This window comes from Plecotus auritus (genome assembly GCF_963455305.1).
Source record: "Plecotus auritus genome assembly, chromosome: X".
Taxonomy (NCBI): domain Eukaryota; kingdom Metazoa; phylum Chordata; class Mammalia; order Chiroptera; family Vespertilionidae; genus Plecotus; species Plecotus auritus.
The window spans coordinates 51,978,828-52,004,912 of record NC_137784.1 but is presented as its reverse complement, the minus strand read 5'-3'; the positions used below and the strand labels follow the sequence as shown (position 1 = coordinate 52,004,912).

Here is a 26,085-nt window from a genome sequence, read left to right as displayed (position 1 = left end):
ACTGAGATTGGAAATCCAAGTTTATCCTAAGTTTATGTTCCTTCTATTTCTTTCTTAAACTAGAACCTTTGTCGTTTATTACCCCATCTAATGTTATTTCTTACATGCCACATGCCTTTTCACCTACAATCCCACAAAAGCTTTTCAGAAATCTGAGAAACAAAGCTATAATGCAGGGGTGGATTTAGGTTTAATAGTAGACACAGAGAGCAATGGGACACAATTGAGAGCTCAGAAATATATAGTCAACTAATATTTGACAAGGGAGCCAAGAATACTAAATGGAGAAATGACAATCTTTTCACTAAATGGTGCTGGGAAAAGTGGATATTCTCATGTAAAAGAATGAAACCATTCCCTAATGACACATAACTCACAAAAATTAACTCTTAATAGATTAAAGACGTGAATATTAAGACCTGAAACCACAAAACTCTGAGAAGAAAACAGGGGAAAAGCTTTTTGGGATGAGTCTTAGCTATCATGTTTTTTGATATGACACCTTAAACACAAGCAATAAAATAAAATAAAAACTACACAAGTTGGATTACATCAAATAAATAATCAACAGAATGAAATGCCAACCTGTGGAATTGAGAAAATATTTGCAATTCATCTATCTGATGAGGAGTTAATATAAAAAAATATAAAGAACTCATACAACTCAATAGCAAAAACCCCAAATAATCTAATTTAAAGAATGCGCAAAGGTCCTGAATAGATATTTTCCTAAAGAGATATTGAAGTAGTCAACAGGTACATGTAAAGGTACTTAGCATCACTAGTCATTAGGGAAATGCAAGTAAAAATCATGATGAGATAGCACCTCTTGCCTGTTAGAGTCTATACTAATAAAAGAGAAATATGCAAATTGACCATACCTCCGCATCACCCACCAGCCAATCAGGAGTGAGTATGCAAATTAACCCAACAAAGATGGTGGGTTAATTTGAATGCACCGGTGCAGAGCGGCTTGGGGCGAGGCAGCCGCTTGCACACGTACCGGCACAAAGCGGCCTGTGTCCCAGGGACAGGTGTACTCGGGAGCCAGGGCGCTGTGAGCCGGTAGGCCCAAATATAGTCCCGGAGCAGCCGGTGTCCTGGAACAACCCCCGGCTGCTCCAGGTCTACATGCGCAGGCACGGAGCAGCTGGGGGCAGGGTGGGAACATCCGCCGCATTGCCATGGCAACGCGGCAGATGTTCCTGCCCCATGGCCGCTTATGCACAAGCCGGCGCCAAGAGACCTGTATCCCAGGGACAAGCGTCCTTGGGAGCCAGTCTACTCTGAGCCTGCAGGCCTGTGTGTAGGCCCGGAGTGGGGGGGGGGGGTCCCGGAACGACCCCCCCCCTCGGCCACTCTGCGCCTACATGCGCAGACGTGGATCAGCTGGGGGCAGGGCGGGAACATCTCGGGGACCCAGGCGCTCCAAGCTGGTGTGCACGCAAGCGGCTGGGGGTGGGGCAGGAAGGTCCCCCGCAGTGAGTGAGCAGATAGCAGGGCCCTGCTTGCCCCTGGCTGTGGCAGCGAGGGCCAAGCAGTCCCCTGTAGTGCCCCCACAGAGAGCAGACAGCAGGGCCCTGCTTGCCCCTGGCCCTGGTGGCTAAGGGCAAGCAGCCCCCCACAGAGAGCAGACACCAGGGCCTGCGGTGGCGTCAAGCAGGCAGGTCCGCAGAGAGCAGAGAACCATGAGGAGCAGCCCTAAGCCGTCAGTAGAACATCCCCTGAGGGCTCCCAGATTGGAGAGGGTGCAGGTCGGGCTGAGGGACCTTCCCTCCCCCCGTGCACGAATTTCATACACTGGGCCCCTAGTTGTTATTATAAAAAGACAAGATATAATTGCTTGTAAGGATGTGGAGGAAAGGGATCACTTGTGCATTGTTGGTGGGAATGTAAATTGGTGTAGCCACTATAAAAAAACAATATGGAAGCTCCTCAAGAAATGATAAAATAGAACTACCTTATTATCTAGCAAGTCAAATTTTGGCTATATATCTAAAGAAAATGAAATTATCATGCTGAAGAGATATCTGCACACCTATACTTATGGCAATATTATATGTAATATGCAAGACATGGAAACAATCTAAGTGTCTATTGATGAATGAAAAAGGAAAATATGATATACAGTATATTTAAAATGTGACACACACACAATAGAATACTATTCAGCTACAGAAATGAAGGAAATCCTGCTACCGTGTTGCCCCGAAAATAAGACAGTGTCTTATATTAATTTTTGCCCCCAAAGACATGCTAGGTCTTATTTTCAGGGGATGTCTCATTTTTCCATGAAGAAAAATACGGTACACATTTATTGTTAAATGAAAATAAAGGAAGTTTATTACCTGTATACGGTACGGTAGTACGGTAGTTGTCAACACAAACCAGACAAACTGTGAATCTACAGTATCAAGAATTTACTCATTTATTCAATGACAATCATGTCATCATCTTCTGGAACATCATCATAACAATCCAATTCCTGAATTTCCTGGTGAATTTCTTGTGACTCCATTTCTTTCAGAATCAGTGGACCAAATCTCTCATGTTTAGCAATAGCACTGTCTTTAAATGAGTACTTCTTGTCAAGGTAGCCTGCTCGCAGTGCATTTGCAATGCAACTGTCAGTGATTTTCTCCCATGAATTCTTCACCCAAGTCACAACTTCTTGCAGTTTAGGTTTCACAAAGTTTCCACGCTGATTTCTCTCCATTCTATTTTCAATGTAGTCATTAATTTCCATGTGCAAATTGTCTTTGAATGGCTTTTTTATTGCAATATCAAGAGTCTGGAGATAGGCCGTCATTCCTGCGGGAATCATTATCTGATCTATTTTTCTTTCGTGAAGAAATGTCTTCATGTCTTTAGCGCGATGAGTGATGGCTGCATCCCAGACTAGCAGACCTCTTTGGCTCCCTCGCATAACAAGCGGCAGCATTAAATCGACCCACTTCCTTATAACTGCTTGTGTGGCCCAGGCTTTTTCAGTTTCAAGAATAAAAACGCCCAAAACATGTTCAATCTTTTCCTTCTTGCCCTTAGAAATGATTAAAGGTGGGATTTTAGTGCCATCCAGACGAATTGCCAAAATACAGGAAACACGTGCACTTTCGTAAGCAGTGGAGGGAATGTACGCTAAGGAGGCACCCTGCTGTTCAATTGTTGTTTGAGATGATTGGCCCATAAACACTGCAGTTTCATCCATAGCAATCATGTTGGAAAGATTGTATTTAGAGAAGTCAGCATCATCAATAAAGGACTTGAATGCAAGTGCTCGCTTAATAACTTGAGTATCTTCCAACCTAAACAATGTTGTAGATCTTCTTAAAGACAGTTCACTTCGCTGAAGGAAATTATCCAGCCAGTGTTGTGATGCTTTGAAGTCTTCGGGGGCTATGTCAAACTGTGGTGCCATTGCAAGGGCAAATTCTTGAATCTGAGCCCTATTCACAACCAAAGCCTTTGCTCTCCTGTCAACAACCCATTCACAGATCAGGTCTTCCAGCTTGGAAAATAATGCTTGCTGACCTGATCCACACTTGCGCTTTTTAGCATTTCCCTTGTCCACTTGTTCAATGAGGTTACCATACTCTGCTCGCCATTTTCGGACCAATCGGATACTCAACATCTTCTCTTTGCAGAAAGCAGTAAGATTTTGGCCCCAAGAGTCTTCCACGATTTCTTTCTTGTACTCCACGGAGTAGCTTTTTCTTTTTGCGCTCATTTCTAGGGGTAAAAAAAAAGGAATTGGGGTATCAAGGTGGGGGGAGGGGGATCACTCAAAATGACACAGGGAGGATGAGAGGGGGGAATCAAAATGGCACAGGAGAATCAGAGGGGGGATTACCATTTTAGTAACCCCTTTTGATCCTCCTGTGTCATTTTGATTGCCCCCTCTGATCCTCCTGTGTCATTTTAAGTGATCCTCCTCCCCCCACCCCTGTGCCACTGAACACCTTCACCAGACATCCCCCCTACCCCTTTATCAGACATTTACCCCCTGGGGCCTGCCTGGGGACTGTCACTGGGCTTGCTGGGGCCTGGATCTGGGCTGGAGCAGGGTCTGCCACTGACTGAGAACCTTCAGTCATCATGAAGGCGGCCGCGAGCATCAGGTAGTGTCACCAGAGACAGACCAGCACTCACCACCTTCGCCGCGTCCCGTCCGCTCTAATCCTCCTGTTCTTCTACACGCATCTGCGAAAGTCTCCTCCTTTCTCCCGCTCCGCGCTCAGCGCTCACTCCGACCTCCGCTCCGCCTCCACACAGCAGTGATGTCAGGACTCTGCGTAACGTCACTGGTTGCTAGACGCCAGTCGGGGCGGCCCTAGCGACCAGTTTATGGTAAATTAATTTTCATTCTGAGACAGAGCCTGGGGCCTTATTTTCGGGGGATGCCTTATATTTCACCCAGAAGGAAACCTGTAAGTAGGTCTTATTTTCGGAGGATGTCTTATTTTCGGGGAAACACGGCATTTGCAACAACATAGATGGACCTTGTGGGAGTTATACTAAGTGAAATAAATTAGATAGAGAAAGACAAACACTGTATGATATCACTGATATATGGAATCTAAACAAACAAAACTCAAGAAAAAAAAAAAAAGTTGAATTCGTGATTGCCAGAGTTGGTGGTGAGCTATGAAATTGGGTGAAAGTGGTTCAAAGTTATAAACATTCAGTCATAATGAAGTACTGTTGATGTTATGTACAACATGATAAATGTAGTTAAGAATGCTGTATAGTGTTGAAATTGGAAACTTGGACTGGAAATGCGCGGTGTTCCCTTCAGCAGGAGGGTTCCTGGGCTCTTGTCTGGTGGAATCAAAGAATGAAACCAAGGAGGAAAGGTGGTACAGCAAAGGTGGAAATTTATTGAGAAACAAGCATAGACTCCCACATGGGAAGAGGGAAAGAGTTCCACTGTCCTTTTTTCCTAAGGTTTATAAAGGCTGCAGATCTTTGTGCCTTGATATCCTCTCTGATTGGTTACTATTCCCTTCTGATTTTGTCAGTATAGCAACTCCAGAGCTCATAGGTCAACCTAACATGGGACATGGGAGGCTCTCCTCCCCTCCTTTCTTATTGTTTCCCTATTCCCTCTGGGCTTTCTTCTTCTCTTTTTTAATGAGAGGCATCCTTCCCTTTATTCTGTAAATGTATACCTTTCTGCAGCTCCTAATCCCCTTATTCTATGGAAATGTGCCTTCTGCTGTTTCCAGCTCCCATAGTCTATGGAAATGTACCATTTGCAGCTCTGTAGCCCTGTGCTTTTTCCATGGACCCCTTAATTCCTCAAATTTCCTACACCTGCCTATTTCACCCCTAAAAACTCCTATTTTACCCCTAAAAACTCCTTTCAGTATAGTTTAAAGTTATAAAGCGAGTAGTTCCTAAAAGTTCTCATAACAAGGAAAAACAAAGTTTTTTAAAGTATATAAGGTGATGGATGCTAACAACTTATTATGGTAATCATTTCACAATATATGTATATCAAATCATTATGCCATACACCCTAAACTTGTATAGTGTTGCATGTCAATTATATCAATGAAACTGAAAAAAAAAAATCTTTCGGGTAGGGGGATTGGCAAAATAAGAAAAGGAAAAGATAAAACAAACACTGGACAGCACTGAACACATTCTGCTATTGACCTTATATTTGATACATTCTTTTAGTGGTGTTGTGGGTGTGGGGCACAGGTTCCTACCTCCTGTTGCACAGATCTCTGTCCATTTGCCCATCAAATACCATGATTAATTTTATTTATTTATTTTTTATCCTTCCAGCTGAATCCTTCAAGGAATTTGCTGAATTACTCAATGAAGTTGAAAATGAAAGGATGATGATGGTAGGTCACTGCCACTGGGCCTGGCACCTAGATCATTGCTTATATTGGGGATTTTTCCTGTCTTCTTTGGTTAGATGGATGCTCTGTTGTTTTGGTTTTTGTCTCATGGCTTCCTGGTACTGTAAAGACAGTTAGAAAATAGATATGGTTATTCTAGCTTAAGCTCTCACCCTGAGAGTTTAGCATCTCAGCTAAAAAGAAATTAGTGTGGAAATCCTATTCCTCTTCGTTTCAGTGAGAAAGGATTTTAGAGGACACTAAACTGGACTATTGAATATGTTCACCAAAATTGTGGTCTTTTTGTTCTTAAGCAAATTATCCATTTATTTCTGTCTCTGCTTCCAGAAATAATATGGGCTTTATTTATATACTAGAGGCCTGATACACGAAATTCATGCAAGGGGCTCGGCCCTCACAGCCCAGCTTCCTCTGGAAGGTCGTCTGGAAGGTCATTTGGCTGCCCGGTCTAATTAGCATATTATACTTTTATTATTATAGATTATTATTATAGATGATTGATTAATTCAAATCTATTATGAAAACTTATTTCTTACATTTAAAGTTTAATTAAAATGACTTTAATAGTTAGAGCAATTTTAGTTTTACAGGAAAATTGAGTGGAAAGTACTGAGAGATTTCATATGCTTCCTTTCGCCCCCTACCCCTTACCACACACAGTTTCCCCTATTTTTAACATCTTGCAAGTATTGTACAGTTGTTTTAATTCATGAGCCAATATTGGCATAATATTATTAACTAAAGTCCATAGTTTACATTAAGTTTACTCTTTGTGTTGAAAATTCTATGGGTTTTGACAAATCGGTAACGACATGAATTCGCCAATAAAGTGTCATCATACAGAATGTTTTTACAGACCTAAAATGCCCATGTTCTTAACTTAGTCATACTTTCTCCTTCCCTTATATAAGAACCATTGGCAAACACTGATCTTTCCTTTTACTGTGTTTTATCTTTCCTAGAATATCATATCATTGGAGTCATACAGTATGTAGCCTTTTGAGATATGCTTCTTTCACTTAGCAATATGCATTTAAAGATTGTTCATGTCTTTTCATATTTTCATGGCTTGATACCTCATTTCCTTTTATCACTGATATATATTTCATTACAGGGAAGTACTACATTTTCTTTATATTTTCACCTATTGAAGGACATCTTGATTGCTTCGAATTTTGGCATTTACAAATAAAGGTGCTATAAACATGTGTGCAGATTTTTGTGATATACATTTTCAACTCTTTTGGATAAATTCAAAGGGTGAATTTGCCGGATTGTATGACAATAGCAAGGCTAGTTTTGTAAGAAACTGCCAAACTTTCAAAGTGACTGTAGCATTTGCATATCCACCAGTAATGAATGAGGGTTCTTGTTGCTCCACATCCTTGCCAGATTTGATGCTATCAGGTATTTTGAATTTTACCCTTTGAACACATTGCGGACGGATCACAAGAATTCTCGGGTTTTCTGTTGAAGGCTTGTGGCCAATCACGAGAATTCTTTAAAAAGCTATACTAGTAAGCTTGTAAGAACATGTAATAAATAACTTCAAAATGCAATGGGTATTTAATTTTAAAGCGTTCCATTAACATTTATGTAAAACGTTGTTTTGTACTCGTTCAATAGAAACTTATCTGGGCACTGGGTAAAGCTAGCAATAAAACTACTGGTCCGCAATGTGTTTAATAGGTGTATAGTGAGATCTCATTGCTACTGTAGTTTGCATTTTCCTGATGATGTATGATGTAGAGCATCTTTTCATATATTTATTTGATATATGTAGATCATCTTTGGTAAGGTGTGTTTGTTCAGGTCTTTTGCTCATTTCTTCCTTTGGTTGTTGGAACTTTGTGGAGGACAACAAAGAATTCTGCCTTCTCTTTCCCTCATAGGATGTCTTCCTATTGGCAGACCATTTCTGTTAAGCCCATTTATTCAGATATCAAGAGTTCTTTCATCTGTAATCACTCTTCCTTTTCAACATTGTGGTACTGGCTTCTCAGAATACTGCTGTCATTTCATCTAGGCTTCTAGAGATGTATCATTGAAGGCAGGGCTTGGAGGTAAGAGAATTAGAGACTATTAGGGTCTAATAATGGCTGTTTTATTAATTTACTTGTTAACTTTAGATTTATCACATATTTCTCTGAGTCTCTCCTTCTCTATATGTAAAATGATGAAAATAATCTTCAACTCCCAAAGTTGTTTTAAATACTCCAAATATAATGAATATGAAAGTGTTTTATTAATATCAAAAAACACTGATTATGTGTGTTGTGTTTAGTTACCTTTTGTTGTTCCCATGATTTTGCTTATGGAAATTTCACTTGGGAAATTTCTTAGTTCAAGATATTTGCTTCTAAGGATACTGAAAGGCCAATATGGGTAGTTTTCTTGGAATCTGGTATCTACTTACTAACTAATCCACACTCTACTGAATGTTTTTTTCCTGCCTGAAGAGTTTATGGACTGCTGCCAATGTTGATCTCAAAGCCATTCACGCCCATTTTATTCAGATACCATTAGAAAGCTCAGCTGTGCTCTCTTTGGCCCTTGATCTCTTTTATTTACCCAATTACAAAGCTTTCAAATATTGAAGTAGGATTCATCTTTTGAGATGTTGTTTTTCTCACCCCTCTTGCTGGCTGTTTGCCAAAAGAGTGACTCATTTTCTTCTGCCTTTAATTATGTTGCACCCTTTTGTCTTCACAACTCTTCAGTCATGTACTGAGTGTTGGCTCCCCATTTCCCATTTACCAGTAATTTCATGAATGCTGTGAAGGTTAGGCTCAATGAGGGCCTTTCACAATATGCCAGAAATTCATTTCTTGACTGCACCTCTTCCATTTCTTGGACTCCAATACCCCAGTATGGATAATGTGGGAGATGTTAATAAGCTTTTTAAAATCATTTTTTTACCATTTCTATAAGAAGAGACCAAAAGAAGCTTTAGAAGAACAAATAGGAAGTTCAAAGTCCTAGCATGTGAAAGTTGCAAATATTCTAATCACCCTCAGAAATGAGTTTAAATTGTGGAAAGAACTATGGAGGGAAGAAATGAAAAGGAGCATCCCAGCTGTGATTTCTTAAACAATACCCTAGGGCAGTGGTCGGCAAACTGTGGCTCGTGAGCCACATGCAGCTCGTGAGCCATGGTTTGCCACTCTGTTGACTAATGAGTTTGCCGACCACTGGACTAGACTAAATGTTACCGTGTAGTTGGAAGCTGTGAGGATTAGGCAATTGTGGCATATTGTGTGCAAAGAGGTAAAGGGTAGTATATGACAGTGGTCGGCAAACTCAGTCAACAGAGGGGCAAACCGCGGCTGGCGAGCCGCATGTGGCTCGTGAGCCGCGGTTTGCCAACCACTGCCCTAGGGGAGGTTGTAGTACCTTAGAAGGTGGCCTTTAGTAGTCTGAATGACAGACTTCCCGTATGGTTAAAGATAGGAGGTTTGCCTAAATGCATTTATAACTCTGAAGGGCACTTTATAGTCAATGTGCAAGGTATGTCTTTGAGGACTGCCAAGAATAACCTAAAGTGGCCCATGATATTTAAAACAATCTGTCCTTCATGCATTCTTTTGGTAATTGGTTAACCATCAAAGATTCCTAAGCAATTTTACACTACTGGATTGAATACCATCTCTACCCTGCTAAATGCCCTATCTAGAGTTAATATGTGCTTCATTCAATAGAAACCTGATTAGATATACTCACTAATACATTTAGCATGTCACTTATTATTCTGGGGATTCTACCCTGAAATACCAGGTAGGAACTTTTCTCATAGAGAGCTCACAAAATGGATGCAGTGATCAGAAAGGGGAATAAGGGCCAGAATTTATGAGTTGTTGCTAGATTTCTTCTTTTTAAATTAATTTATTTTCTAATTACAGTTGACAGAGAATAAGTAGTTGCTATAATTTTAAGTTGTTTAAGGATAAAACAGAATGTAAAAGAAAACAGAAACAAGCTTCAGTGTGACCTTTTCATACATCTCTAGCTCTGTGTTTTGGGAGAAAGTAGCATAATAACCAATTAGTGTCAAAGAGATGAAGAGGTTCAGGGTATCTATTTGTTTTGTAGGAGGCTGGCAGCAATATTGCCAATGTGATTAAGGGAAAACTATAGACTCCAATTTTGGTGAATCGTGCACTGCTTTCTAGACTGAGACAGGCCAAACATATAAAAAGCAGTAGCCTTATGGGTTGATATGACACTTGCTTATGCAACAAAATGCCCCTTGGAACATAAAAAAACCTGAATGCCTGTATATGCCAGGGCTCACCTGAATGAATACTCATTTAGCAGCTTGACACATGCTACTCTCTGTAGAAGTAGTGTTACAGGAAACCGGAGAAGAACCAAGCAATACTTAGAGAGATGGAGTTACATTTATTACGTGTGGGTCCAGAGGAAAATGTCTCTCAAATTCTGGGCCCCAACATGGAGGAATTTTCCCTATTTATATGTTTGTACCTTCTTTGTCTCCCAAATTTGGGGTGTTTCCGGCCTCTTTTGCAAGTTCTTAAAGAGCCCCTATGTGCTGGGGCCTTGAGACCTCAACCAAAGGGTTGGCCTGGTGCCAGCGCTGATAATTTCGTCTGGGGAAGGTTTAATGGCCTCTCTGAAGTGGGAGTAGTCTTATTTTCCTTATTATTTAAGCAAGCAAGCATTTACAAAAGCCAAATAGCAGGGTTAAAATTTCAAACAGCAGTTTTTATATAAGATGGATGCTTCATTCCCCACTGGTTTTATGTACATGACTCAAATCATTGACTCTTAGTCATTGTCAGGGATGGAGTTATATTTACCCCTGAGGACTATAATCTTAATTTTCTGCCTAATAAAGTTAGTGGGCCTGCTTATAAGATAAGGGCCTGGAATGAGGGCCAGGAGTAATCTTTAGAGAGTCTGAAAAGTCCTGGACTCTCTATTTTTCCTGGGCTGTCTTAAGCTGGGTGTGATGAAGCCACGTTGGGATTCTGTCGACCTTGACTGCCGTGGGGGTGGTCCTTTCCAGGTAGGAGTCAGTCCTTGGGTGGCAAATTTCTTTACCCAAACAGAGTCACCAGGGTGGAAGGGATGAACCAGATCAGAAGTTGGTACAGGCAGAGCATCTCAGACGTGCTTCTGGATTGCTTCCTGGGTAGACTGTAAAGCCTGTAAGAACTTGAGTAAAGACTGGTTATGGATTTCAGCTTTTCTAGATTTGGGTAGGTCAGTATCTGGAAGAGTCACTAGAATCTGTAGAGGCCCCACTGGTTTTAGGGCAGCCTCCCTGGCAGCTTCATCTGTGGCCCGGTTCCCTCTTGCTTCTGTGGAGACCCTTTACCTTGTAAATAGCACTATGTACATGAGCAATTGTAAATGCGTATCTGCTATCAGTATAAATTGTTACTGATTTTTCCTTTGTCCACCAGAGAGCCTGAAACTGGGTAACTCAAGTGTTTGACATCCAGCGCTCCAGTGTGTTACAGAGTAAAGCCTCGACCTCATCTGGGGCAGTTAGGATTAGTTCCTGCCCTAGGGTTAACTTATTTGCTTTTTCGATAAGCATAGCTGTGGCTGCTACCGCCTGGAGGCAAGTTTGTCACCCAAATGCAAAGGGGTCAAGTATTTTGGAAAAATAGGCTACCAGCCTTTTCTAGGGGCTGAGACTTTGGTGAGTACCTCTTTGCCTATGCCCCTTGTCTCACATACATAGAGGTGTAAAGACTTAGTTACATCTGGTAGTGCTAGTTGGCCCATCGTCCTTGCTCTGCTCATGTCTGTCTAACTGCCTAATATATTACCTCAAGGATCCTGGCTCTGACTTCTTTTAGGGAAAATGAACGTAGAATTTCTTCTGTAGGTGCTTCTTGCTGAGGAGGGATGGACTTTTCCCTCAGAGCCAAGAGATCCTTGCTGTCTGTCAGAGGGACGATGATGCCTGGGCACAGAAGGAGGTGGGCTTGTGACCTGGCAGAGACAAACTGTAACAAATGGTCTGGTGGAAGGGAAAGAAAACATTTCAGTTTTAATAACCTCTATTGAAATATAATTTTTCTCCTCAAAATTACCTCTATGTTTATTAAAAGAGCCAGATCAAGACCAATTTATCTATTATATTCAATTTGGCCTGATTGTTTGCATAAACACACCAAGAATGGTAACTGACTACCTTTATTGGAATTTCATGATTGAATCTTAGTGTGCTCCATAGGGTCAGGAAGCCAAGCCATCCAGCTGCCGTCAGGCCTGCCTGCAGTATCTGCTGAGTTAGGTGAATCCCTCACCTGCAGCGACTCCACCTGGGCCCACACCCTAGGTTTTAATGCCCATCTCAGTAGCCCTCCTACTCGTCGCGGCCTAGAGTGCATGGGGGTCCGCAGGGATGCAGAGGCGTCCTTATTGCTCCCCTTCTACTCTGACCAACCACCAGTGATGGTAGGGCATGGGCCTGACGCTCCAGCACCAGCCATTTTCAGGGCTCCCAAGCAGGATACCAAGCTTTTCCTTGGCACTCTTATTGGCTTCAAGTCTTCAGAGTTCAGACAGGGCTCTTTAAAACATGACACTCCAGTCAAAGTTTTCAGTTATTAAAACCACTATTGGAAACCGGTCTTATTGAATTTATGCAAATAAATGCATTACCATGATTTGTTAAGCATTGCCAAATTTCAGAGGAATTTTATAAGGAGAAAAATATACTGACCTGCTGTACAATCTTCTGATTTTCCTTGTCAGTTTTTTCTATGGATTCTTCAGAGTAATATAACTGTCTTTAAATGGCAAGAAGAAATTCAAAACGTGTCTATATTCAAATAGACAGTTGCAGCTGTCCCTGTAGTAGGGTTCCCCCTACTTGACTTGTCCTTAAAATTTCAGATGGTCTCTGGGAGGGGTGACATGGCTTCTCAGAAAGGACTAAGGGAGCTTTATTCCTTCACAGGGTCTCACATGTCACAGGACATCAGGGGTCTGTAATTCCTATAACAAAGTGCTGGTACTCACCACTTCCCTCTGTTCTACACAGGTCTTCCCCAGTTTTCTAAAGTTGAGGTTTGTGCCACACCTGACATGGGCATGGTCACACAGGCCTGTAAGACAGTATACAGGCTGCCAACTGTCTTACAATAGAGACCAAAACCAGATTGGTATTTTCCTTGCCCATTTGGGTACCCACCCTTTTGGCAACTGCATTCAAATCTGTAAGGTTAATGCAATATTAATAACACAATGAAGTACAATATTGGCACTGTGGCCACCTTAGGTAGCCAAATCTTCTGCTACCATATATGACACATGGTAGGGCTATACAAATATCTTAGGGAGGTGACTAAAGTCTATTCTTGACCTTCCCACACAAAGCAAAATTGTCCTTGTCTCTCTGGAGTCATGTCCATGAAGACGCAGGTATTATCTAAGTCTATTATACAGTTTTCTGCAGGGCACTGTCAGGGCTGTGCATGGTGGCCAGTTCTTCCTTCTAGCCACAAACACAGCCTGTCTAATTTCCCTAAGATTTATTCTGACATGGGAGAAAGTTGTTTTGCTGTATACAGGCAGCTTAACCCCTACATAACTGGGCTTGGACATCTGCCTAGAAAGCCGTAATTTATATGTTTAACATGCGGCCTTAGGTCCTTCCAACCCAATAGGGTCTCTGCCATCCCTCAGTCAGACTCCTCCTCTCTTAGAGAATCTCAAAGTCCCGAAGACTCCCCGGTTCAGGGAGAGTGCCTTTCCTTTGCCCTTTGACTTTAAGCTGCCAGTCCAAAACAGCCAGAGTTGCAGTTAGAAACAGCTTTGCATATTGCAAAGCGCTTTTGTGGCAGTGGCTTGGGTATTAGACCTCTTGTCTTCCCACCAGTCCCCTTTGTGGCAGTGCAGCGACCAGGCCTCTCTCAAGGGAGTGCACTGGAAAGGGATCTCAGCCCCTCCTCTTCCAGCAGCAACAGGTACTGAACCCTTTCAGTACATTTGCAAACAGGGAGCTTTCACTAGCTCTATCTGCTGCTTTTACAGATCCCAGGCCTGCTGCTCTATTCCTGGGGCTGCCGGAAGTCCAGTAGCAGTCACTGGCTTCTGGTTTAACTGCTGCAGCCAGCAAGCCAAAGACCTAAGTCTTGTATTGCTTGTTGTAAAACACTCATTACTCACTGGGCAGCAGTGGGGCAGATCTAGTGTCACGTAAATGTCTGCTGTCCCCTGCTTTTCTTGCTGCTGCTGCTTCTTCCAGGGCCACTGTAAGCAGCTCGGGCATCCAGCCCCCCTCAGCCCCTTCTTTCACCTGGCTCTCGGGGGTTGAGTCTGCCTAGCAACCAGTTTTAAATCACCAGGACGCCTGCGGACTTCAGCTCTGTTTTTCCTCCGCTTGGCTCCTGGGAGTTTAGTTTTTTTCTTAGAAACCTCAATCCTTTAATGATTATTAAAAGTGAACAGTTAGCATTTTTAGATTAATATTTATGAACACATTTAAAATGTACTTTTTCAAGAACATATAACTAGACCTTCGGTGATAAAACTAAGAGCAGGTATCTAGTAAAAACTGCTATATTCTTCCTTATGTAATTTCAAGTATATTGTATTGGTCTAATTTAGTATTGAAAGGGTTAAAAAAGAATAGACCAAGGCAGCTAGATTAATTATCCTTGTAGAAAACTTTCGACCTTGAATCTAGTGAAGTTCTAGACAGTTCTTGATAAGACACCTGGACCAGACCCCTACGCCAGCAGAGCGGTCTGCAGCCAGTAAAAATCAACAAAAACCTATCTCTCCCTGCTTCATAATTAACTGCCGACAGCCCCCCCCCCCCCCCACTTTCAGCATTAACTATTTACTCTGTCCTGAAACAAGGCAAATGGTCTGAGATCCTGTATATTTAGGCTTTTTACATTTAAGAATACTTTTTTTCTTTCTGTAACCATTGTTTTCCCTCATAGATTTCTACTCTAAGCCCCTAGAGGATCTTAAATCCTCCTCCTTTACTACTCTTGATTTCTCCGACCACCCCCTCCCCACCCCGTCCCATCCTCCAGTCCAGTTGCTTGTCTTCCTTTCCGATTGTGAGTCAGAGAAAGACAATTCCTACAGAGGAGAGAAATAGAAACATTGGGAGTTTTGCAGAAAACTACAGATGACCGCTGTAGTAATCCTCCCTCCCAGAGGCTGGGGTCCGACCTGTGGAGAAAAATAACTCTTAATCAGCCTGGAAAGATAACGGATGAGGATAAGGGTGTGTAGGGAGATTTCTTGCGAACTGAAAGCCTGGATGGCCTCCTGAAAGAAAAGATCTTTAATCCAGTTACAGATACTATTAGAATTGGGATGAGAGAGGAAGGGAAAGACCAGGTTATGTCCTCTATGAGGATCCTAATAAATGACTAAAAACAGCAAGTCAAACAAAACACAGAACCACGAAGACAACAGACCACACAAGATACACAACCAGGGTTAACGGGATCCATAGACAGTTAATAATAACTTCAGCCTTAGTTCCGCCTCAGGTGGCTCACGTTGGACTATGATGTCACAGGCAGGGACAGGGCCTGTAAATCTCTCCACCCTGTGGAGCTGTAAGCCCTGCCCCTGGAAGTCTCCGACCACCAAAAGAGATAAGAAAGCCATAAATAAAAGTTCTTTGTTCTTTGAAATGTCACAAATTTATACCTTTAAATTAACCCTAGGACTTAAAAATTTCAATTTAATATAGCAAATGTACAAATCAGATCAAACTGAAACCCTTACTTATACAAACATAGATAGAAATTTTTATTAGCTAAGTGGGCTGATTCCTTCTGATGGAGAGCAAAAGACTCTGAGAAAAAGAAATCTCAGCAGCTGCTAAAGACTTTTGCATTCCGTCACAGCAGGTCCGCACTATCTTTAAACAAATTAAACAATAGAAAGAGATAACAAATACTCTCATGTGTACAGCCAGAAGGCACAAAGTAGCTTTTGCTTCACACAGACCAGTTAATGAGCAGATAATTATGCCAAGTCAGACAAACATCCCTACTCACACTCTCTCAGTAGACTAGCCCAGACTGGAGCTGGGCAGATAAACACCTGATTCCTGATTAATTTGCCTGAGGAAGTCCCTCACTTCCGGGGAGGTGATCAAGCTCCCCCTTCCACTCACTCGGAGTGGGCCTGACTGATGGGGCCCCTACCTTACTGATTCTGTTGACAGGTCCACAAGTGTCTGTCCACTCTCTTCAGATGCCGGCTGGGTCCTGGGCTGAGGTCCGGGAGGGCCCAGAGTCCCCCGGTTCAATTCTGCTAAATCAGCAGAGCAGCACCTCCCGGCGGCCTATCCGGCTCCCCCGGGCCCCAAACCTGACCCATTCACCCGAGGCCAAAAGGCCAAGCACTGTTGTTTTCCAGCTCAGGGAACCATTAATGTTACAGAAAACCGGAGAAGAACCAAACAATACTTAGAGAGATGGAGTTACATTTATTACGCGCGGGTCCAGAGGAAAATGTCTCTCAAATTCTGGGCCCCAACATGGAGGAATTTTCCCTATTTATATGTTTGGACCTGCTTTGTCCCCCAAATATGGGGTGTTTCTGGCCCCTTTTGCACGTTCTTAAAGAGCCCCTATGTGCTGGGGCCTTGAGACCTCAACCAAAGGGTTGGCCTGGTGCCAGCGCTGATAATTTCGTCTGGGGAAGGTTTAATGGCCTCTCTGAAGTGGGAGTAGTCTTATTTTCCTTATTATTTAAGCAAGCAAGCAAGCAAGCATTTACAGAAGCCAAATAGCAGGGTTAAAATTTCAAACAGCAGTTTTTATATAAGATGGATGCTTCAGTGGCAAGTCTCACAGTATCACTTCTTCTGTACTCTGTTGGTTCAATGCAGTAACAAATCCATCATATTCAAGGTAGGGGACAGAGACCTAACCTCACAATGAGAGGAGCGTCACAGAATATTTTGGCCATGTTTTCAAACCTCTACAAAGTTCAAAAAATGACTCCCTGCACTGAATCTGACACCAAGACTTAATTTGTTTCCATGTGGAAATACAAAGTTAATAGCACATAATCCATAATCCACAGAAGTATAGAGCATGTGGGGCAAGAGTGACAGCCTGGTACTTTTAGTTGACCAATTCTTGTTTTTAATCGAGAGTCACCTGTGTCTTTATTTTTCATACCAGGGCAGCTAGTGGAGCTCTTTGATTGGATAAAAGTTTGTCCATTTAATTGAACCTTGACTAATACCTGGATATAAAACAGGATATCCAAAGTGCCTATAGTGAAGCATCCATCTTTTATAAAACCTGCTGTTTGAAATTTTAACCCTGCTATTTTGGCTTCTGTAATTGCGTGCTTGTTTAAATAATAAAGAAAATAAGACTACTCCCATTCCAGAGAGGCCATAAACCTTCCCTGGATGAAGTTATCAGTGCTGGCACCAGGCCAGGCCTTTGGTTGAGGTCTCAAAGCCCCAGCACATAGGGCTCTTTAAGAACTTGCAAAGGGGACCGGAAAAACCCTTATTTGGGAGACAAAGAGCTAGAAGAAATATAAATAGGAAAGTTTCCTCCATATTTCTTTGCCCAGAATTTGAGAGGCATTTTTCTATGGGTTTGTGTGTAATAATAATAAAGTGTGACTCCATTTCTCTAAGCGTTGCTTGGTTTTTCTCTGGGTTTCGCAACATTAATGGTTCCCTGAAACTCCGGGAAATCAACTGCCATTGGCCTTTTTGGCCTCCCGTGTGTGGGCCGGGTTTGGGGCCCTGGGGCGCCAGATAGGCCTTCGGGATGCACCGCTCTGCTGATTTAGCAGAATTGAACCGGGGGACTCTGGGTGCTCCCAGACCTCAGCCCAGGACCCGGCCAGCATCTGGAGAGAGTGGATGGACGCTTCTGGACCTGTCGACAGAATCAGTAAGGTAGGGGCCCCAGTCAGTCAGGCCCACTCCAAGTGAGTGGAAGGGGGAGCTTGATCACCTCTCTGAAAGTCATACGGCTTCCTCAGGCAAATTAATCAGGAATCAGGTGGACTGTTTAAACTCTGAGTAAATATCTGGTGTAAGTCAAAAACTCGGACTGTCCGGTATACAAATGTTAGTGTGAGAATCTGCGTAAAAGCAAAAGCTACTTTGGTTTATTCTGTAATTTATTCTGTACTTCTGTTGACTTGTCTGGTTAAAAGGTTTGATTTATTAAAGGCTGAACACTGTGACAGACTGCCAAGGTCTCAAGCAGCTGCTGTGATTCCTTTTTTTCCCCAGAGACGTTTGCTCTCTATCATGGAGGGAATTAGCCCACTTAGCTAGTAGAATTTCTCTCTTGTTTGTACAGTAGAGAACTTTTAATTTGCTCTTCCCTGATTTGTGATTTTACTGTATTAGGTTAAAATTTTAAAATTCTAAGGTTAATTTAGAAGTATAAGAGTTGTAAAGGTTGCAACCCAGAGAAGTTTAAACAAAGGCTAGACCACTACCCTTTTCTCCCCTACTAAGGCTTATAGGATTAAGATTAGTACATTTCCTCATGGCCTGTGTAGGGTGAGAGAGAAGGACTGCTAAATTTTTATGGCTTTCCTGGGTAAACTGCTTTGTGGGCTGCTTTTTCAGCCCTTCTATCAAGCAGAGAATCAAGTGGTCGCGAGACCTGCCACCTGCCTGCCCTTCCTGATGGATTTACAGTGGGTCTCTGTCAGCGACAGCACCCGCTCTTACTAGAGGGGGGGCCGCCAGTGGAGGGTATCTGCGTGGCCCTAGGCATGAAGCCAGATTTGGCACCAGCGATCTCCTGAAGGGGGGCACTTTGAGGCTGGTGCTGGAGTAGGGGAGGAGGAGAGCCGAGGGCTGCTCCAGGGCAGGTGTGAGATAGGGTAGAGGCAGTGGGATTCGCTCCCAGCCTGCTGAGATAGAGGAGCCCTAGGCTAGGGGAGAGGGAGATAGTTGGAGAGATCAAAGGTAGTAAGAATGTGTTCTTGAGTGTAAAAAGTCTGAATATACAGGATCTCAGACCACTTGCCTTGTTTCTCCTGCTACAGAGTAAATGGCTAATGCAGAAAGTGGGGGAATCGGCGGGGAAAGCAGGGAGAAAGTTTTTGTTGATTTCTGCTGGCTGGTTTTTTCAAGGCCACAGCTTTCTACAAAGCATAATAAATCTTTCTCTGCCCCTGTTTTGTCCTCTTTAACCCTTCCAATACTAAATTAGATCGATACAATATACTTGAAATTGCATAAGGAAGAATGTAGCAATTTTTACTAGACATGTTTTAATTTACCTGCTCTTAGTTTTATTACAGGAGGAAGGTCTCTTATACTTTGTTAAAGGTATATTTTCTTGAAAGTAAAACTACATTAAAAATATATTCATAAATGTTAATCTAAGAAATGCTGGCTGTTTACTTTTTGGTAATCATTGAAGGATTGAGGTTTCTAAGAATAGAAGGTCTGAGGCATGGCTATCCATTTTTAAAGGACAAAAAAAGGTTTAAAGGCTAATTTGAAAATGTGAAATTTATAAAGGAAAAGAGAAATGTTAAAAAGAAATCCAACTAGTATTATCATAATCATCTATTCATAAACCTTGTCTACCCTGATAATATATATCTTGTATGTCTTGTTTGGCTTGCCATTTTCAGTTATTTATTAGGATCCTCCTAGAGGACATAACCTGGTCTTTCCCTTCCTCCCTCACTCCTCATCCTGACAGCATCTGTGACTAGATTAAAGATCTTTTCTTTCAGGAGGCCCTCCAGACTTTCAGTCCACAAGAAATTTCTCTGCACATCCTCTGACTTCTTTTCCAGTCTAACTAAGAGTCATTTTCTCCACAGGTCAGACCCCAGCCTCCGGGAGGGAGGACTGCTACAGCGGTAGTGTGTAGTTTTCTCCGAAACTCCCACTGTTTCTATTTCTCCCCACTGTAGGAATTGTCTTCCTCTGCTTCACAATAGGAAAGGGAGACAAGCAACAGACCCTGGGATTTGTGAAAGTGGCTGGGGATGAAGCTGGTAAAGTTTCCCATTTGCAAACGTGCTGCAAGGGTTCAGGACTACAAGAGCAGCTCAGGACTTTCAGACCCTCCCAGAGAGGAGGAGTCTGACTGAGGGACTGGCCGAGACCCCACTGGGTTAGGAGGACCAGAGGCTGCATATTGAACTTATAGACTGCAGTTTGCTGGCAGAGGTCCTAGCCCAGTTGTATAGGGGTGAAGCTGCCTGTGTGCAGCAAACAACTTTCTATTGTGCCAGAATACATTTTAGGGAAATTGGACAGACCGTGTTTGTGGCTAGAAAGAAAAACTGGCTACCATACACAGCCCTGAAAGTGGCCTGCAGAAAACTGTGTAATGGACTTTGGTCACCTCCCTGAGATGTTTGTATAGCCCTACCATGTATCATATTTGGTAGCAGAAGATTTGGCTGCCAGATGAGGCCACAGGGGCAGTGTTTTACTTCATTATGTAAATATGTTATATTAACCTTTAATTCTCTTGCAGATTTAAATGTAGTTGCCAAAAGGAGAGGTGCCCAAATGGGTAAGGAAAAATACCTATCAGGTTTTGGTCTCTATTAAGGGACAGTTGGCAGCCTCTATATAGCCTTGCAGGCCTATGTGACCATACACATGTCAGGGGTGGCACAAATCTCAGCTTTAGGAAACTGGGGGAGACCTATTTGGAACAGAGGAAAGTAGTGAGCACTAGCCCTCTGTTACAGGAATTACAGACCCCATTTAGTCCTGTGACATGTGAGACCCTGTGAAGGGATAAAGCTCCCTTAGTCCATTCTGAGAGGGCCTGTCACCCCCTCACAGAGACCATATATAGTTTAAGAACAAGTGAAGTAGGGGGAACCCTACTACAGGAACAGCTGTGACTATCTATTTGGGTATAGACACATTTTAAATTTCTTCTTGCCATTTAAAGACAGTTACTGTTTTGTTATAATACATTTAGAAAATATTACTCTAAAGAGTCCATAGAAAGGACTGGCAAGGAAAATCAGAAAATCTTACAGCAGGTCAGTATATTTATCTCCTTATATAATTTCTCTGAAATTTGGAAATACTTAATAAATAAATCATGGAAATACATTTCTTTGCATAAATTCAATAAGACCGGTTTCCAATAGTGGTTTTATTAACAGAGAACTTTGATTGGGGTATCATATTTTAAAGAGCCCTGTCTGGACTCTGAAGACTTGAAGCCAATAAGAGTGCCATGGAAAAAGCCTGGTGTCCTGCTTGGGTGCCCTGAAAATAGCTGGCACTGGAGCATCAGGCCCATGTCCTACCATCACTGGCGGTTGGTCAGAGTAGAAGGGGAGCAATAAGGGTGCCTCTGTCCCTGCGGAAACCCCATGCACTCTAGGCCGCAATGAGTAGAAGGGCTACTGAGATGGGCCTTGAAGCCTAGGGCGCGGGCCCGAGTGGAGTCCCTGCAGGTGAGGGATTCACCTAACTCAGCAGATACTGCAGGATGCCTGATGGCAGCTGGATGGCTTGGCTTCCTGGCCCTATGGAGCACATTAAGAGTCAATCATGAAATTCCGGCAACAGTGGTCAGTTACCATTCTTACTGTGTTTATGCAAACAATCAGGCCAAATTGAATGCAATAGATAAACTAGTCTTGATTTGGCTCTTTTAATAAACAGAGGGATAATTTTAAGGAGAAAAATTCTATTTCAATAGAAGTTATTAAAACTGAAATGTTTTTTTTTTTCCCTTCCACCAGACCATTTGTTACAGTTTGTCTCCACCAGGTCACAAGCCCACCTCCTTCTGTGCCCAGGCCTCATCGTCCCTCTGACAGACAGTAAGGATCTCTTGGCTCTAATAGAAAACTCTGCCCCTCTTCAGCATGGAAGTAGCCAGAGGAACACCACCAATGTCCATTTTCTCTGAAAGAATTCAGAACCAGGATCTTGAGGCTACCAAATGTAACTAAGTCTTTCCACCTTTACGTATGTAAGACAAGGGGTATAGCCAAGGGGTTCTCACCCAAAGTCTCGGCCCCTAAAATGGCCAGTAGCCTACTTATCCAAAAAAAAACTTTACCCCATTGCATCTAGGTAGCCCGCCTGCCTCCGAGCAGGAGCAGCCACTGCTATACTTGTCAAGGAAGCAGACGAAGCAGCCCGGGAGGCTGACCTAAAACCAGTGGGGCCTCTAGAGATTCTAGTGACTCTTCCAAACCCTGACCTACCCTCCTCACCAGCTTACACAGAAACCCAATTTAGAAAAGCTGAAATCCATAACCAATCTTTATTCAAGTTCTTACAGGCTTTACAGTCCACCCAGAAAGCAGTCCAGAAGCACATCCGAGACACTCTGCCTGTACAAACTTCTGATCTGGTTCATCCCTTCCACCCTGCTGACTCTGTTTGGGTAAAGAAATTTGCCACCCAAGGTTTGACTCCTAACTGGAAAGGACCACCCCCACGGCAGTCATGGTCAACGGGATCTTGATGTGGTTTCATCACACCCGGCTTAAGACAGCCCAGGCAAAATAGAGAGTCCAGTACTCTTCGTGCCCTCTAGAGATTACTCCTGGCCCTCATTCCAGGCCCTTATCTTATAAACAGGCCCACTAACTTTATTCGGCAGAAAATTAATTCTATCAAGCTCATAGTCCTCGGGGGTCAATATAACTCCGACCCCAATAATGACCCAAAAAAGTCAAGGATTTGAGTCATGTACATAAAACCAGTGGGGAATGAAGCATCCATCTTAAATAAAAACTGCTGTTTGAAATTTTAACCCTGCTATTTTGGCTTCTGTAAATGCTTGCTTGCTTAAATAACAAGGAAAATAAGACTACTCCCATTCCAGAGAGGCCATAAACCTTCCCCAGACGAAATTATCAGCGCTGGCACTAGGCCAGGCCTTTGATTGAGGTCTCAAAGCCCCAGCACATAGGGCTCTTTAAGAACTTGCAAAGGAGACCGGAAAAACCCTTATTTGGGAGACAAAGAGCTAGAAAAAGTATAAATAGGGAAGCTTCCTCCATGTTTCTTTGCTCAGAATTTGAAAGGCATTTTTTCTCTGGGACCACGTGTAATAATAAAATGTGACTCCATTTCTCTAAGCATTGCTTGGTTTTTCTCCAGTTTTCTGCAAGAGTAGGACCTGGATATATATATATACAAAACCCCAATTTGCCATGGTTTTTGGTGGTAGTTTAAAAATTGCTTCTTATTTTGGAGAATACAGGACTGGTCAAAATTGGCTTTTGACTCTGTCTTCTATTTTTGTTATTTTGTCTTACTGATACTTTATGTCTTATCTGACAAGAAAGCCAGTCCCTCATTTCCACGTTTTTTAGTAGATCAAAATTAATGCAACACGTCCTAAAATCCAGCCCTTCAAATGCATTTGCTAAAGTCCTCCAATAAATGCAAATAATTCACACCACTGAAGAAACAAACCCCACTTGCTGCCTTGGGCAGATGCCATATACCAAGAGGTTTACATGAAGACAAAGTTTTATATATCTCTATCTGCCTATTGAATAAGGGACCTGGTTTGGAGATGATGTTTTTATATCTCTAGAACATATCAATGCCAATATTTTAGTACCTGGACAGGCTGTTCCTTTTAGCTTCTGAGCATCTATAGTAAGGTAATTGGGAGGCCTGGTCTAGTGTTGTGTGTTGCTTTTAATAATACTCAAAATTCTGAAGGAAATGTTCTGGTTTTATGACATACTAGAAGACTAGAACAATTTATCCTGATGCTATTATTGCTAACTCATTTGCCTCCCATGAAGTGGTTTGTGCTTGGTACAATTGGCCTTTTCATGTATTTTTCATTCTCTTTCTTTTCTACTTACTGCACATACTTCAGGCCTCCTGTGTGTGTTTCTGGACATGACTCTGGATATTTTTCTTTTTTAAAAAAATTCCTTATTGTTTAAAATATTACATATGTCTGCCTTTTTCCCCATTGACCTCTTGCCAGCCATTGCCACCTCCCAGCACATGCTCTCACCCCCTACTATCTGTGTCCATATGTTATGCTTATATGCATGCATACTAGTCCTTTGGTTGCTCTCTTACCCTTCCCCCTACCTTCCCTCTGAGGTTGGACAGTCTGTTAGATGCTTCTATGTCTCTGGATCTCTCTCTCTCTCTCTCTCTCTCTCTCTCTCTCTCTCTCTCTATATATATATATATATATATATATATATATATATATATATATATATATTATTGATTTTTTACAGAGAAGAAGGGAGAGGGATAGAGAGTTAGAAACATCGATGAGAGAGAAACATCGATCAGCTGTCTCCTGCACACCTCCTACTGGGGATGTGCCCACAACCAAGGTACATGCCCTTGACCGGAATCGAACCTGGGACCTTTCAGTCCGCAGGCTGACGCTCTATCCACTGAGCCAAACTGGTTTCAGTTCTGGATCTATTTTTGTTCATCAGTTTATGTTCATTATATTCCACAAATAAGTGAGATCATGTGATATTTATCTTTCTCTGACTGGCTTATTTTGCTTAGAATAATATTCTCCAGGTCCATCCATGCTGTTGCAGATGGTAAGAGTTCCTTCTTTTTTAGAGCAGCATAATATTCCACTATGTAGATGTACCACTGTTTTTTAATCTACTCATCGGCTGATGGGCACTTATTCCGAATCTTAGCTATTGTAAATTGTACTGCTATGAATACAGGGGTGCATATATTCTTTCTGATTGGTGTTTCTGGTTTCTTGGGATATATTCTTAGAAGTGGGATTACTGGGTCAAATGGCAGTTCCATTTTTAGTTTTTTAGGAAACTCCATACTGTTTTCCATAGTGGTTGCACTAGTCTGCATTCCCACCAGCAGTGCATGAGGGTTTCTTTTTCTCTACATCCTCACTAGCACTTGTTGTTAGTTGATTTATTTGGATATTTTTCAATTAAAATATCTGATCAGACTACTGGTAAAATTACAGAAAAATGCCTCCAATATTCCTTCTCTCATTTCCTCTCAAAGCATTTGATTTTAAGAGATCAATATAGGAAAATGACAGCCACAAAACCCAAAGACTCAGCACACTAGTTAACGTTTTGCAGGATGGTGGATTATAAAGAAATGCCCTAGTAATAAGGAATCTGGAATCTGATTTTGCTAAACAAAATATTGTTTTGTGTGTTCTTTTCTCTAGGTACACAATGCTAGTGACTTGCTGATCAAACCCCTGGAAAGTTTTCGGAAGGAGCAAATAGGCTTCACCAAGGTACATTTGCTTTATATGCATAACATGTATTTTTTTTTACAGAACTTGAATAGTTGTTAGGCAACCACTTTTCAGTTTTCTGGGGTGAGAAGGGTTTATCTATATAAGAAAACTCATAATCAAAACAGATGAGAAAATTAATTGGCTTCTGGCTATGCCTTCAACTAGTTATGTATCTCTGGACAAGACACTTCTCCTTTGGGAGTTTCAGCTTCTCCATCTGGCAAATGAGGAGTTTGATAATAATAGCTATTATTTAAAGACTAGTTATCCTGGCTGCTGTGGCTCAGTGGTTGAGCATCGACCTATGAACCAAGGGGGTCATGATGCCCCGTCAGGGCACATGCCCGGGTTGTGGGCTTGATCCCCAGTAGGGGCGTGCAGGAGGCAGCTGATGGATGATTTTCTCTGATTTTGATGTTTCTATCTCTCGCTCTCCCTTCCTCTCTGAAATTAATAAAACATATATTTTTTAAAAGTGAAGACTACTTATTATGTACTGAGCTCTGGGCTAGATGCTTTATATTAATTCTCTAATTACAACAGACCTGTGAGATTCTGGTATTATCAGCAGACACATCTGAAGGGCTAAATTTTAGGACACATTTACAAATGAGGTCTAAGATTTGGACAAAGGAAAGAACATGACTAAAGTTATATAGTTAGTAAGTGACAATAGCCAGGATTTAGATCTAAGGATCTTTTTAGCTTCAAATCTCCCATTCCATTAAGCCATAATATCCAGATTTGTGCTGTCCAATATAGTAGCTGATAGCTGTGCAAATAAAATAAATTAACAAATCAGTTGCTCAGTAATACCAGTCATATTTCAAGCACTCAATCGGCACATGTCGTTAGTAACCACTATATTGGACAGCACAAATATAGAACATTTCTTTCAATATAGAAATTTCAGTTGGACAGTTTCATGCCAGTTAATCTCAGCTTGACTACTTATAGAATACTGATTTCCCAGTTTCTCATATAGGGGTATGAATAATCATGAAATTTATTCTTAT

At 42.0% G+C, this 26,085-nt stretch overlaps 1 protein-coding gene across 5 annotated transcripts in view; it reads left to right on the top strand.

Moving 5' to 3' along the window:
• Positions 1-26,085, top strand: part of OPHN1 (oligophrenin 1) — a 691,171-nt gene that overhangs the window by 213,476 nt on the left and 451,610 nt on the right. For all 5 annotated transcript variants that reach the window (XM_080653524.1, XM_080653523.1, XM_080653526.1 and 2 more), the window contains exons 4-5: positions 5,794-5,855; positions 24,995-25,066. In XM_080653524.1, coding sequence (XP_080509650.1) covers positions 5,794-5,855; positions 24,995-25,066 — 134 coding nt within the window. The remainder of the gene's footprint in view (positions 1-5,793; positions 5,856-24,994; positions 25,067-26,085) is intronic.